The 14,126-nt window shown below is 39.5% G+C and overlaps 2 protein-coding genes across 11 annotated transcripts in view; one reads left to right on the forward strand and one right to left on the reverse strand.

Moving 5' to 3' along the window:
- The window catches only part of PALS1 (protein associated with LIN7 1, MAGUK p55 family member), a 59,636-nt gene extending 56,748 nt beyond the window's left edge, over positions 1 to 2,888 (forward strand). For all 8 annotated transcript variants that reach the window (XM_075151863.1, XM_075151864.1, XM_075151857.1 and 5 more), the window contains one exon: positions 5 to 2,888. In XM_075151863.1, the coding sequence (XP_075007964.1) occupies positions 5 to 181 (177 nt within the window). In that variant the 3' untranslated portion in view covers positions 182 to 2,888. The remainder of the gene's footprint in view (positions 1 to 4) is intronic.
- A 1,102-nt stretch (positions 2,889 to 3,990) lies between these two features.
- ATP6V1D (ATPase H+ transporting V1 subunit D) lies at positions 3,991 to 13,946 on the reverse strand. 3 transcript variants are annotated; one of them, XM_075151869.1, is made up of 9 exons: positions 13,779 to 13,946; positions 10,861 to 10,978; positions 9,580 to 9,659; positions 8,137 to 8,204; positions 7,393 to 7,437; positions 6,818 to 6,921; positions 6,322 to 6,388; positions 5,406 to 5,484; positions 3,991 to 4,770 (listed from the first exon to the last, which is right to left on the reverse strand). In XM_075151869.1, exons 1-9 carry the CDS (start codon positions 13,817 to 13,819, stop codon positions 4,629 to 4,631), a joined length of 744 nt encoding a protein of 247 aa, XP_075007970.1. In that variant the 5' UTR covers positions 13,820 to 13,946; the 3' UTR covers positions 3,991 to 4,628. The 3 variants fall into 3 exon arrangements, with proteins under 3 accessions (XP_075007970.1, XP_075007971.1, XP_075007972.1); XM_075151870.1 differs by lacking the exon at positions 13,779 to 13,946 and adding an exon at positions 12,452 to 12,587; XM_075151871.1 differs by lacking the exon at positions 13,779 to 13,946 and adding an exon at positions 11,655 to 11,699.
- Between the last annotated feature and the right edge of the window lie 180 nt (positions 13,947 to 14,126).

Consider the following 14,126-nt stretch of genomic DNA (forward strand, 5'->3'; position numbering starts at 1 on the left):
GCAGCCAGAAGAGCTGAGAGAAATCATAGAGAAGACGAGGGAGATGGAACAGAACAATGGCCACTACTTTGATACAGCAATTGTGAATTCTGATCTCGATAAGGCGTATCAAGAGTTGCTTCGGTTAATAAACAAACTTGACACAGAACCCCAGTGGGTGCCCTCTACCTGGCTACGATGAGAGAGCAATTCCAAGGGACAAATGGACTCCAGTCTAGTAGTCTTTCCAAGGAGATCGTGTGTAGGTCTGCCCAATTCTAGTATAAATGCGTATGAGCTCTGGACCTCAGTGGCTGCGTCCTTTGCCAGTGAAATTGCGTATTACTGAAAAAATACGCTAATCAGCTTGTGAGCCGATTTATCTAATCTAAAGATTGTCCAAGTTTTCTTTCTCTGTGGTCTAGAAATGGAGACCTTGTCAGTACTAAATTCTAAAGCTTTAGATAGATTTTTCTAGCAACTACTTTTATACATAAATCCACCTTTTTTACCTAGAATCACCCTTATGAAATCAAAGATTTTAAGTGTGTGTGTGTATATACAGTCCGTGCTGTCACATAGTTATAAATATGAATGTTATTTAACACTTAACTTAATGACTTTGTGGGACATGATGGTAGTTCAGGAACATAATTCTACAGATCATTGGGCAGAGAAAAAATCTACACATGAAAAATGTTAATATTAATGAGAAATCTCTCCTGTTCAAAAAATACACAGAATGAAGATGCCGCTCTGATCTGGAGCTGCCCTGTGGGCTTGAATTAATATTTTAATTCTCAAACATTCCACTTTTTAATAGCACTGTAATTGGAAAATGTGTATAATGTAATATTTCAATCCTTGTGTCTCTTTAGTCAGACTTTTAAAATCAGATTTGACTGCACATTAATTTTAGGTCCAATTAAAAATTAATATTATATTGATCTTTTAGATGTGATATTTTTATGGAATTTTCTTTAAAACATATTGACTGATTGGAGCCGCTGTTTTTCACAGATCTGTAGAGATATTTAGAAAGGCAGAGGTTATATTTTTGTGAAAAATATGTAGTTATAAGACATGCCGCTTGAAAGTCAGCTTAAGTTTTCATGTTTTATAACAGAATACTGACTAAAATAGACTGATATGCTGAACATTGGAAGATAGAGGGGTTTTTTAATCTCTGCAAATGGTTCATCTTGTGGCTGTTGGTTTAATGGATAACTAACTGGAATTAAATAGCTGAATGTAGCTACTGTGTTATAAATGAGTATTGTAATTCACTAGCCAACATATTGTCCTGCATTTGCTCAGTACTGCAGTGAAAGTATGTGTAAAACACTGGTAACTGTCTGAGAAGTCACAAGAAAGGGGAATATTTGTAATGGTTAAAACAAGCAAAAAAACTTGAAACAAGTGAACAAAAGGCAAGGTCTGTCTGTTTCCTAGTGTGTTCTGCAAAGCAGATCGGAACATCTCTGCATCCTCAAATGATTCTGAGCTGTGAAGGTTTAACTACTAAGGCTGTGCATCTGCAGTAGGGCTGTTCTGTTGCTGAAGCTAACTGAATAATAGTATCTTGGCTGTTTTGCGTTTGGGTAGCGTAAAGAACCTTGACTGTGAATCTCTCTTAATTTTAGCCATAGTCTTTCATTGTTCCTACAGGTAAAACACTGGAGTTACGTCAATGTGTAGTTCACTCCTGTCTAATGTTGAAGGATGAAAAAGTAGTTGATTATTTCCATTCTGTCTTGCATATATTCTTTCTTTAAATGTTAATGGAACAAATTCACGTCCATAGTTAAATAGAGAGCTCGAAGTATACAACAGATATAAAGAAATTGTCAGATAACTATCCTAGTTACTGAACATTCAGTACATTTTTGTATTGAAAAATGGAAGTATAGAGTGCATTCCTGTCTTGTTAGAAAGCAAAATTATTTGCTGGTTTAATTAGTATTTAAGGCTGAAAAGCAATTAAGTGATTAGTGGGGATAAGTAATGACCCTTCAGAAAGAAAAGGGGTTGGAAACTTTAATATCTTTAGTTCAATTCTGTGTTAGAAATAATAATGTGCTAGCTGTTGGCCTAAAGGCTGGATATTCAGAATAATGGCTTTTTGCCTCACATTGCAGGCACGTTCTCAGTTTAATTCATAGTTTATGACATCTACAATGTTCAGGTATATTGGATAGTTAGCGTTTCATAGATGACAAAATAATGTATCGATTCTACCCTTTTTTAAGAAAGGTGATTGTAGATGTATTAGGCTTTTTGGTATTGACTGTTTCATAGTTGGACAAGGTGGAAAGCAGTAAAATGTGTTCATTAAGGGTAACCTAGCTCAGCTATGTAGGTACTGTCCAAATTCTTGCAGTCACAATCGGCTCAAGATGGTTGCTGAACCCCTTAGCTATTCAGTGTTCATAGGCAGTGTCAGTGACAACAAATCATGCCATTAATTTATTTGACTAATGTTTGTCTCCCCAGTTTTTCTGAAATGGTGTACAGAAGCTGTTTTTATACAAATAAGCTTTTGAATGTAGACTTAAAGAATGTTGAAGTTCAGCTCTACTTCTTAATTCCCAAGGCATAGAGTACTCGCTGACATCCATATAGAGAGGTGCTATGATAATTTATAACCAATGTTAGCTTTGTCTCCTGCTGAAAGGAAGGGCTTGAGCAGCACTGAGAAATGTACCTGGCTGTCCATCTGCTGCCAGTTTGGACCTGGAACTACCTTGTGTAGGAAATTAATGAAGAATGCGTGTTAATTCCCTTGAGAGTAAAAGAGACTATGCAAACTTCACTGGTGAAACTCTTCAACCTTATCACAGGCTTTGTAGTGAGCTGTATGAGACTGAAATGAGGGTATCTGCATTTTTATCAGTCCAGATTTAATTAAATGTTAGCTGAATCACATAAAAGAATTTTTGAATGTAATTATATGTGACTTTTTAAAATATAAGATGGGGGGTTTAATGCCTTAAATAATTAAGGTAACTTTACTGAGACCTGTGGTTAGCCCCACATTGTACTTTTATACATGTATCTGCACTCTGTATTTTGAGACATCATGAACTGCACACTAATGTAAAAATGTAAAATATTTCTAGATTTAAAATAAATCACTGTACAATTTTACTTCTTGTAGTGGATCTTGGGTGGAGTTTTTCTGCCATTTTGCTGAATGTGTGAAAGATGCTGTGACCCATCAGTGCCCTAGAGGATGTTCCCTGTTCCTTCTGACACCATGCGTCCAGTGGGAGAGGTAACATGTCCTCAGATCTACAGCTTCTCTCTTTCAAGCTGGACCTGTATCTTACAACAGAGTATGGACTTATCATTCAGCTGTGCTGCCTTCAGCTTCAAAAGAGAAAAGAAATGGCGTTGTGCTTCATACAATTATAAAATGACTTTTTAAAGATGTTAATAGAAATTCATTTCCTTGCACTTACCCTGCATCTGCAGTTAAGTGCTGGATCATGTTTAAAACAAGATGCTTACCTTGAAGAGACTAGTAGTACTAGAGACAATGTACTAGTACTACCACTATGGCATGTGTTCAGTTTGCCGATTGCAAACTCATGTCTTTAGGAAAACAGCCCTTCAAACTGAGCAGCATTCAGTGACAGCCTGCTTATCAGGCAGTCTCCTAGACTCCCCTAATCAGCAAAAGACATGAAGAATCACAGCAAGGATGGACTACTGTACATTCAACCCTGCTTCGCTTGCCAACCTACTGGTTGCAATGACGATTTGGAGCAACACGTAGCTGGATAGTTGAGAAGAGCTTCTATGTGTTTGTGTCAGGAGGGAGCCACTTCTCCTTGGTTACTTATCTAAAGCAGTAAAGGTTACGTGAATGTGGGCACAGGCTGGAAAGAGAGGTGCCCAGTGTGGATTCTAAGTTGGGGGTAGGGGATGAAGTGAAGGTTGTATTTTGAAATCAACATGACAAGCTTTTAAGACCACCATCTTCTAGCAACTTGAGCCAGACACCAGATATTTAACATCTAAAATTTTTACTTGTTTCTAGCACAGACAGTACACAAGTTGGCAGAACCTCCAGTTAAAACCATAGATGTTTTAGGCCAATGGTTACAATCGTGCAACAAAAATAAATCACAGAAGATGGTGGATTTCATCAACAGGTTAGAAAACTAGAGTTGCCTTTACTGACATTTGACTTCAGCTGTGCCAATACCTGCTTTAAGCAACTTGAAAATTAACAGTTCAGCAGTAAAGAACATCACATGCATCTCCCTCCCTAAATAACATTGTCCTCTGCTTGCACTAGGAAGGGGAGCAATTAAAGAGGAATCTGGTTAGGCAAATTCAGAGCCATCCTGCAAAAACCACAGCTATGGACAGTCATTCCTACTAAGTGAAGAAACAGGCTGAACACGCAATAGAAGGCTTTCCTGATAGTAAAGCACCTGACTCATCTCTCCTTTTCCTCCTATGCTGCAGTCAAGATCCCAGATTTCTAATCTCCCAGGAGAAATCCACAATCCATTCAACTCGAGACTTACACACCACTGAGAAGCCACGTAAGTATCATTGAGGCAACATGTCCTGAATTATATATTGCAAATGGACATTCTGTATTCTGGGTCCCCTGCTCCATATATAACTGTGCTGGGTTACTCAAAGAGAAGGTCTTCATCCTTCTCTTCTGCTAAGAGATTGGCTGGTTCACATTCCCCACCAGCAGCCCTCCGCAGCTCCCGTTCTTTCTCAGATTTTTCTTTCAATACTTTTTTCTTTTCCTGGATCTTCTTTAACCTGTGAAGAGAAATGTGGTTTATCTGTGAAACAAATACATTTTCATAAAACGGGCTAGCAGCAAAGATGCCATACAACTTGGATATGATAAAGCTGCCCGGAGAAGTTCCCTAGGAAATGAAAATCCTGTAACAAATGGCAAAAGGCTTTTATCACTAGCTGCTGCCATTGAAAAACTTCATCTCTGCAGATTAACTCATTTCTTCATCCAAACTATAAATTATATTCTTGACCTTAAACACTGCATTATACTACTCTGCTTGTCTTTAATGAAGTTAATTCTCCTTTAATTCATTTCAGGTTTGACGTTTTTGCTTCAGGTAGCCCAGAATGCTGACCTCTATGGCAGAGGTGTCCTTAAAGCAGAACACCTCAGTGTACTCTATCCCATTATTCCTCTGGAAGAATGATAATGACAGCTATGTACAACCTAGTGGTAGGGATTCATTTGTAACTTTATGACAAGTAATTGCAGATCTCCAGGTGCCCCATTCTGGAAACTCAACGTGCAGTAAGAACCAGGTCACGTTTAACAGTCTTCGCTGTCAGATTTTGTGATAGGTCTCATAAGTCCCTTCTGAGGAATGGTCTATTTGAGAAAAAGAGACCAGTCTGGCCTTGTTTTAGATATTTACCGGTAGAACTCCTCTCGTTCTCGTTCATCCAGTTCTGTGATGATATAAGAAAGAGTACGCTCGATCCTGGGAATAATCACTAAAAAAATACAAATAAGAAAGTTGTTGGATTGCTGTTATATTAGCCAGGAAGTTATCTAATACTGTGCACGGATGGTGGTTTGAAGTCAATCTAGTAATTCTTTTGGCTAGGGGAAATTTACATGTCCTTCACAGAAGATCATGCTATTTCATTATGGACAAGTACACAAAATTATTTTCTTCAGTAAATCCAGGACTAAACTAGGACTCTAAACATCACAGAATCTCCAATAGCACATTCTTTTGAAAGATGCAATGGAATCAGTAAGCACTGATCCCTGATTGTTTGTAGGGTCCTTTCTCCCCAGGGAAGTGGTTAAAAAAAATCCTGCAAGAGGTGGGCAAGATTTGAATTAAAACTATGTTCTTCCATCACATTCTTTCAGAAACTTCTGTTCAATGTAGCATTTTTACTCACAGAATTATGATCTCAGTTTGAAAAAGCCATCATGAAAACAAATATTCAAATATAACACCATCACAAGAGAAGAGATAAGACTTTAAAGAAAGCTTTAACACCCAACTGGGCAAGCTATGTGTCAGAATCACTTTTTGAAAGGAGAAAGCTGTTATCAGCACTACCAAAGGTATGTGGAAGGTTGCAGAGGAAACCTTTTCTACAGTCAAATTTGCAGAGTGATAAGCTGCAGATAAGGCCTGCACATTCAGAGGAACAAGTCTATGTAAAACAGTACTGAAAAGGAAGAGTTCTTGAACTGGTTAGAAATCCTACTAACAAGAAAGCAGTCAAAAGAAGAGTGGCTTCCATGACCCTGCTCCTCATCTTGCATGGAGACAGAAAAATATTATGCATCCCAAATGGAAAAATACTCACCATGTTCAATTGCATTCACACGTCTGTTTGTTATTTTAATTGCTTCGTCCAAAGTAACAAAGGATGTCTGATGGAATGGGATTAAATAATTAATACATAACAAGACAAATTCAGCATTCCCATCAATTCTATACACAAAACCAAATAGCACTCGAAAGCCAAAGCCAAGTCTGTAATGTAGCTTTACAGGCTACATTCTTGATAGAAGCAGAATTTTTTCTACTAATGTTAGTACCATGCTGAACACTGCACATGAGCAGTTACAAATACCAACTCCCCAAGGAAAGTTTCTTCTTAGCATTAAGGAATAAGGACTTCTCTGAAGCAGTAATATAACTGGTTTATGGCTGGAAAAGGTTTGCAACTTTGTACAGCACTGGGACTAAAGGAGTATAGTGCAGCTCAAAGTATTAAGCTACCATCACTGAGACTACGTTACTTTCATTTCAGAACAGTGAGAAACCAATGATCCTTTTCTTTTTTTCCTCCCACCAACCTGTAAGGAGGCCAGTTCCACAAGCAGCTCCACAGCTTTGGCATAGTTCCTCTTCAGCTTAGCCAGCTGTTCTCCACCTCTGGCCAAGCCAGTCAGCTCATAGCCTAAAAAAAAAAAAAAATCATCAAATAATATTTGTTGCTATTGCTACTATGGTGTCTTCTTACTAGATAGAAATTAGCACTTTACAAACTACAGGGATACAGACAACTCAGCAAGTGACAAGCTAAAGCCTTTGCCCATTACCAAATTGTCTTTATAGTGGTTTATGTTGCTACAGATCATTGTTGTGCATGGCCACAGTAAGACCTACCAGTCTCAAAACCTGGTAATTCAAGACAAGCCTTTTCCTCATCTGAAAAACTCACTGATTTAGGAAATTAAAATCCACTATAGTCCCTAATAATCCCTCCATGTCACAGGAACAGGGCAAAGCAGCATAGAGGAAGTAAGTACACCTATGCCTATGATGTAAGCTGACTTAACCAGCAAGACATGACATGACCAGTGTTTTTGTATTAGCATAGAATAGCCGTAAGTACGTGTAAGATAGAAAATACTTGTTTTGTACTTACTGTCCCCTCCTTCCTGGTAATGCTCAAAAACTGGCAAGGTTACACCTGACAAAAGTGAACAAGAATGTGTATAAGAGACATAAAGGGTCATAGATTTATTAAATACAACTTGCTTTTACCACATTTGCTTCTAATACATTATATAAGCTCAGAAGCTTTGTTTCCAAAATCTTTCTATATAGCTTGGAACAATTAAGTCATGCTGGTCCTGACATCTTAATATGGAACTTCAGAATTGTATTAAGATCACAGAGATCTAGACACGTGAAAAATTCAGGGAAGTATTCCGGTTTATTCAGTGTTCAGTATTATTATGTTTGTGTTTAGTAATGTATGTTTGTGTTTAGTAATGTATTTTAAGCATTCAATCCTGATTTATCTTTCTTGTTTTCTTCATAGACAATTATTGATATTTAATTTCCTGAAACTTCTTTAATTTTTGATACTTAATTTCCTGATCTGTTTTTCAGTAAAGCTCTATGGAAGTTACGCTTTGTCCGAAGATCTAGAAATTGGACTGCAGTTTACGCACACTCATTTAATTTTACAAGAGGTAAGTAACTAAATATAAAAAATATATGCTGTATGTGAAAAAACCCAGCAAATTACAAGTGTTCCTACTGTTAGATGAATAAGAGAAATAAAGAAGAGGAGACAGTGTTTGGATACATTCCTGCATATTTCAGAGTCTCCTCCCACAATTCCCTTAAGAGTTGAAATACTCATAGTCTGGAAAAGAGTCACCTGCTACATTGTCTTTTTTAGCTCTGACCTTGACTTGAGCTTTGTTCACATTTTGGATCACAGTGGTACTGTAAGGAAGAAAACATACATCTTAATCAGGAAAGCTGAAGTGGTTCGTTAAGTCATCATTATATACAAGATGAGGTAGTTATCAAATAGCTGTAAAGATTTGAAAATTGTTTTGAGCTCAGTTCTCTATGCAATTCATTGCAGACTTCAAAGCTAACACACAGCTTTGAAAGACATAGGTTTCCAGCAACGTTTGGAAATGTAAAAGACTCAGAGTCTGTGAAATGTAACTTCAGAAATGTCTTAGACCAAGTATACAAAGCATAGCTAAAAACTAGCCAGTTACCTGGCAAATTACTTTAAAATATTTTAGTAACATTGAGTCTAGTCAACCTGTGAGACTTTTTTCCAATAAAAGTGAAGGAATTTCAAGGTTTTAATGCAGACCAAGGCCACAACATTTTGTTCATTTGAGTTTGTATGTATTTGTTCTTTCAGAACATTTATGAGTTTGTTTACCCAGCTAATTCTATCATATTAACAAACTTAAGCTTGTACAACAATTCATCCTGAAGAATTCTAAAGTGTCTTAAGGTCTTCCAGGAACAGGTCACTCTAGCCAACTCTTCTATTGAAGTGCAGTTTGCTTACAGGATGGAATCTGACTATTGTTTACAGCTAAACACTGTGACTGGTTAGGACAGGGAATAGCACCATAACCAAATGAAAGGGCAAAAAGACTTTTCTCCAGCACTTAGTTCTTCCCCATTAATTCCATCAGCTGAATCATTAACACTTCCCCAACTTTATTCCACAAGATCTATGCACACTTGAATTAATTACACGAACACCCTAGTTAGAACTGTAATTTATTAAAATACAATTAAAAAATATTCTACTGGAGGAAAAAGATTTGTTTCCCCTCTCACATACAGCCCTCGCTAGTCCTAGTGAGACAAGACGTCAATGAGATAGGAGGTTAGGACAATTAGTAAAATTTCTGTGTGACTTACTAGGAGAAAATAACACACGTTACATCTGGCCCTCAAATTCACAAGAAAGATCAAAATAATAAGTAGTCCAATATTCTGCTATAAATTCTTGTTTCCCTACATTTTAGATTCCAAGCTACAAAAAGCAACACATTATCAAATCAAGGATTGGTGCGTAAAGTAAATTCTGTTAATCTTTCCACTTAGTTTAGCTTCCAATGGAATATGCATTTTCATCATGCAAATTATCTCCCTCCTGCAGTGATGCCTCCCGCCTTTACCTAATGAAATTCAGTTCATCCTGTCCTACCTTGTCCGCTGTCTTTTTTTTTTCTTTTTAAAGTGCATTTAAGAATTTTACTGTTTTTCCAAAAGAGGAATCAACGATTTGTTGATCGCTCTTTCCCAAGGGTAGCACATCCACAAGATAAGCAATCCTCACCTGAAATCTCCTGCTGTAAACTTTGCCTCAGCAAGTGAAAAGGCAGCTTCTCTCATCACCTCACCCATCAGCATCTTAGTCTGTTTTTTAAAAAAAAAAAAAAAAAAGAGGCAGCAAATACAAGGCACATCATTACTCCTTTTCCAGGATAAATAACTAAGAGCATAAAGAGAAGAATGAGAAACTTAAGAGAGTGAGAAAGTCCTGTATGTGTAGCTTACTCTCAAACCGCAAATGTTAATTCCCAGGTAACTGGCAACAAAAGAAATATTTCAGCTGTTTCACTGACCCAGTGTAGAATTCACAAAAATGGCAAAAGACTTGTCTGTCTTAATAATAAATAATTTAAATAATAAAAAAAATTCTACTACATGGGGGTTAAATCACAACAATAAAATGGCTCAGTAGGAAAACACTCTTACTTCATTTTGTACTGAATACTGTGAGACAGCTGAAGTTGTTTTTCAACATACAGATGTACGCGGCTTTGTGAAGCTGTGCTCTCCTACTCCATTTTTTCCCAATTTTTACACATTTGAAGCCCTTGTAGCTAAAAAACATGCTACTGAGAAGCAAGAGCCTTTGTGTATTAGACAGTCTATAGGAAACAAGATACAGAGTGCCAAGAGCTTGTCTACAGCATGGCAACAATGCACTACTGCTAACCATGGATATCGTAGCAGTCGCAGCCAAAACGGTACAACTAAAACCCATCTAGTACGGTAGAACAGAACAAGCCATATTAGGCTCTACTGAGTATCCTAGATTTGTCATTCATGTTGCAAAGGAAGAAGCAGGACTCGGTGTTTCTTCATAAAGGAACAAGTTCCATCTGGACAAAACTTCTGCTTTCTAGTGTACCCAGTCATGCAGGAAACATCATAAATCTCTCAGTATCCTCTCAAGCCACATAAAGCAACAAAAATGGGGCTACAGAACATGTTAAATCCACTCCTAAAGTATTTGGCAGCATCAGAGCAAATTCCCTGTAATGTAGAAGAGATGATAGGGAACTTCGGACACAAAAGAAAGCAGAGCCTAGGACTGGTTGGAAAGAGGTGAAGAATATTAACTCTTACAAAATTTCTTTATCGTTGCAGCCAGAAAAACATAATTCTCATCTGTCCTCAGTAGCCTCACTTACAACAAACAGGTTATCCACAAAGTTGTCCTACATTGCAGCCTACCTAATGAAGTTAGCAGAATGGGAATGCACAACTGACAGAACAGACAGATTTCAAACAAAATGAGCCAAACGGAGGAAAATTCTAATTTACCTACCTCAATAATTTTCTTAAGGATCTGCCTGAATCGAAGTGTCAAAGCATCAGATTTTTTCTTCAAGAGGTTACGACCTGTTTGGGCTCCTTTCAAACGAGCCTTCATGATGGTCTGAGCCCTGTTAAACAGAGGAATAAATAAAAATGTCCTGCATCATCTGAAGGGATTAGGAAAAAACTTATGCAAAGTTTTCTGACGTGGACATGACTGAAATTATGAAGCAACCAAGAAACATCAATGCAGTAAAACAGGATGGCCACTTCAGGATAGAATTTTATATTCCCATTTAAAATCAAGGGAACTGATTACATTTATCTCCATCATCAGTGAGAATTACAAGGTTATTATCTGTGAAGTCAAAGATCATAGAAAATTGACAAGTCATTTGTCAGTGTTTCCATAATAGGAAATAAAAGTTTTCACTTTTCTTGATGACTTACAAGTACCAGAAATGCACCAGAAATCAAACTACCCCAAAAGCCCACTGTCAGTGTGACACTGGTATTGCTTTTCAGCTCTTTTACTGTGCTGTCATCTTCTCAAAATCAGACAACACAGCAAATTCTTCATGTGATCCTAACTGTTGATGCTGTGTTCTGATTTTACAGAGCAACAAGATACAGCAGTCGTACATTCTGGTTTAAAGAAAGTCAGAAAGTACAATGATTCCGTATCTTCATATGCTGACAGATTTACAAGCTACTTAAGACAATCAGAAGTAGCATCAGTTTAAAAGAGAGATTAGTAAGCTAGCTGTAGCATTGTATACCCTTTACTTCCAGAAGCACACTTACAGGTTTCTCGTACGGAATTAGGAACTGAAGAAGGATCCAAACCTTGCTTCCCTCTCTGCTGTGGAGTATATTTTAATTTGAAGAATCTTTTTGATTTAAGTTAGCTAGAATAGCAGGAGCTATACTACAAAAACCACAAGCTGTGCTAACTTCAGCTACCACTTTGTACATGCAGCCACTACACACAAAGGACAATACTCAAGTCAACTCTATGTGAAGAGAAGCCTTATACACTTCCTCTCTGACCTTGGAAAAAGTAAGTATAATTAAGATCCTACCTACACAGTGGAATCCATTACTTTCCACATCTACTGGCATGTGATGAGAATAGCTCCATTAATATCTACCAAATACTTATAACTGAAAAGCACAAATACTTTCTGAATGTTTATGATAAAAAAAACCCCAAAGTCAAAGAGTAAAAAGGCAGCTTTACTCTCACAACAAGCAGGTCTCTGTCACCACCTTGAACTAACTTGTTTGCTCTGTTCAGCACCTGCTAAGAGACTGGTTGACGTTCTAGTTCAAGCAAGATTTCACAGGCTCTGAGAATGCATTAAACAAAGTCTTGTTTAGTGTCAAGGAGACTGAGCAGCTTCTGTAATTGATCATATCCAGCACAGAAGACGCTCGTACCAGCAAGCCACTTCATAAAGATAAAAAAACCAAAACAAAACCTTGTCAAATCCTGTTCTGTCAGTTAACAAAAAAAAATTGTTGCAGAGGCAGGCCATCTTTATCTTATCATCCTAATTTACATTCCTATCAAAACATCAGCCACATTATTGGTCTCTTACCTCATTTGAAACAGGGCTTGTAAATATTAAGCCTTTGTACATCACCACCTTCTTGCCACAATGACATATCAGCCCACAAAAGCAGATACCTTCTAAAAGTGACTGAAGTGCCTCCTCCTTGGACATGTAAACTGAATGAAAAGAGCACTATCGAAGAGCAGGAATGCCACCAGTGACTTAGTATGTGCAATAATTTATTTCTGAACTAAGTTTTTTCAAAACAGAACCTTTACCGTGTAATGCATTAATCTTTCCATATACACTGTTATTTCGTATGCCCTGAGCTCATGTATGAGAATAATTATTATTTTACATTTGAGGTTTTCTGTCCTGCAAGGGACCTTTGTATAAAGACTACATCCAGGCATCAACCCAATTTTATGCAAGAAGATTTGAAACAGCCTTTCACCTTAAGGCAAAGTCTTTCTGTCCTGGAGGGTTTTGAAGAGAAACTGAACAGCATTATTGAAACAGCAATTTTATTAGCAGATCAGTTTCAACTGTGTTCATTCGAATGTTGGCAACTTTCTAAGCCTTGTCAGGAGACATCTGATTTCATGACAAATAGTTTGCTGTCAGGATCTGGAAAATTACTTGACTGTCCACTGCACTTTATGCATTTTACTTCCTCCTTCTTTTTTAACACTTTATGGCCAACCTTTTCTGCAGCAGTATCGTCTATGAGTAAGTGAAGGGAAGCTATGGCTCGATTTGTGCATTTTTTCTTATACACATATTCTACAAATTGCTCTTTTTAAAATCACGGTTTGCGTAATTGCATGATTTTAAATAGCCCCCCCACTGGAAGCCGCTTGCTTCTTGGTACTGGACCCTGCAATGGCCCTCTGATGGCTGACAGAGCTAATTTTGAGCCTGAAAAGAGAAACTGAAGAGACCTGACTGCAGCCTTCAACTGCTTCTCAAAGTCTTTTACACAAAACCCCGCGGGAGACCCTCCTCGGAGGCGCAGGGCACCCGGGGCAGCAGCAGACGCACAACACACAAAACGATTTCCAGCGCCGGACCCCAGATGGGAAGAGGAGCCCAGAGAGCTCCCGCCTGGGCGCCCCCCAGGGCTGCCCGGGCGCGGCCCCGCGTCCCCGCCGCTCCCACCTCGCCGCCAACCCGCCCCCACGGCCGCGCTGGGAGCACAAGCCAGGCCCGGCCGCCGCACCGGGCCTGCTCACCCCGCCGGGGCCGCGGGGGGGGCGGCCCAGGAGCCGCTCGCCCCTCAGCCGGCGCGGCGCGACGGAGGCAGGGGCGGCGGCCGGTCCGCAGCGCCCCCTCAGCCCGCCCTCATGCGCGGCCCGGCCCGGCGGACACTCACATCCGCGAGGGGAAGATCTCGATGCGGTCCTTGCCCGACATGGTGGCGGCGGGGGCAGGCGGGGCGCGGGGCCCGCTCCGGCTGTCACCGCTGTCACCGCCGCCGCCGTCACGTGACGCGCCCCGCTGTCCCCGCCCCCGCGCGAGGCGGAGGGAGCACCCGGATGCCGGCGCGTACTCCCGCGAGTCGCTTGTGGTCACGTGCCCCCCGGGGACGGGAAGGAACAGACGTAACTGGCTCCCGGGTCTGTTTGTGACACCCGGAGGTCTCTGACTCTGTCCGCCCGCGTTGCTCTCACCGCCCCGTCCCAGGGGGCGCTCTAGCAAACGGCGGCCTTCTGCCTCGACG

This window comes from Calonectris borealis, chromosome 5, assembly GCF_964195595.1.
Source record: "Calonectris borealis chromosome 5, bCalBor7.hap1.2, whole genome shotgun sequence".
Taxonomy (NCBI): domain Eukaryota; kingdom Metazoa; phylum Chordata; class Aves; order Procellariiformes; family Procellariidae; genus Calonectris; species Calonectris borealis.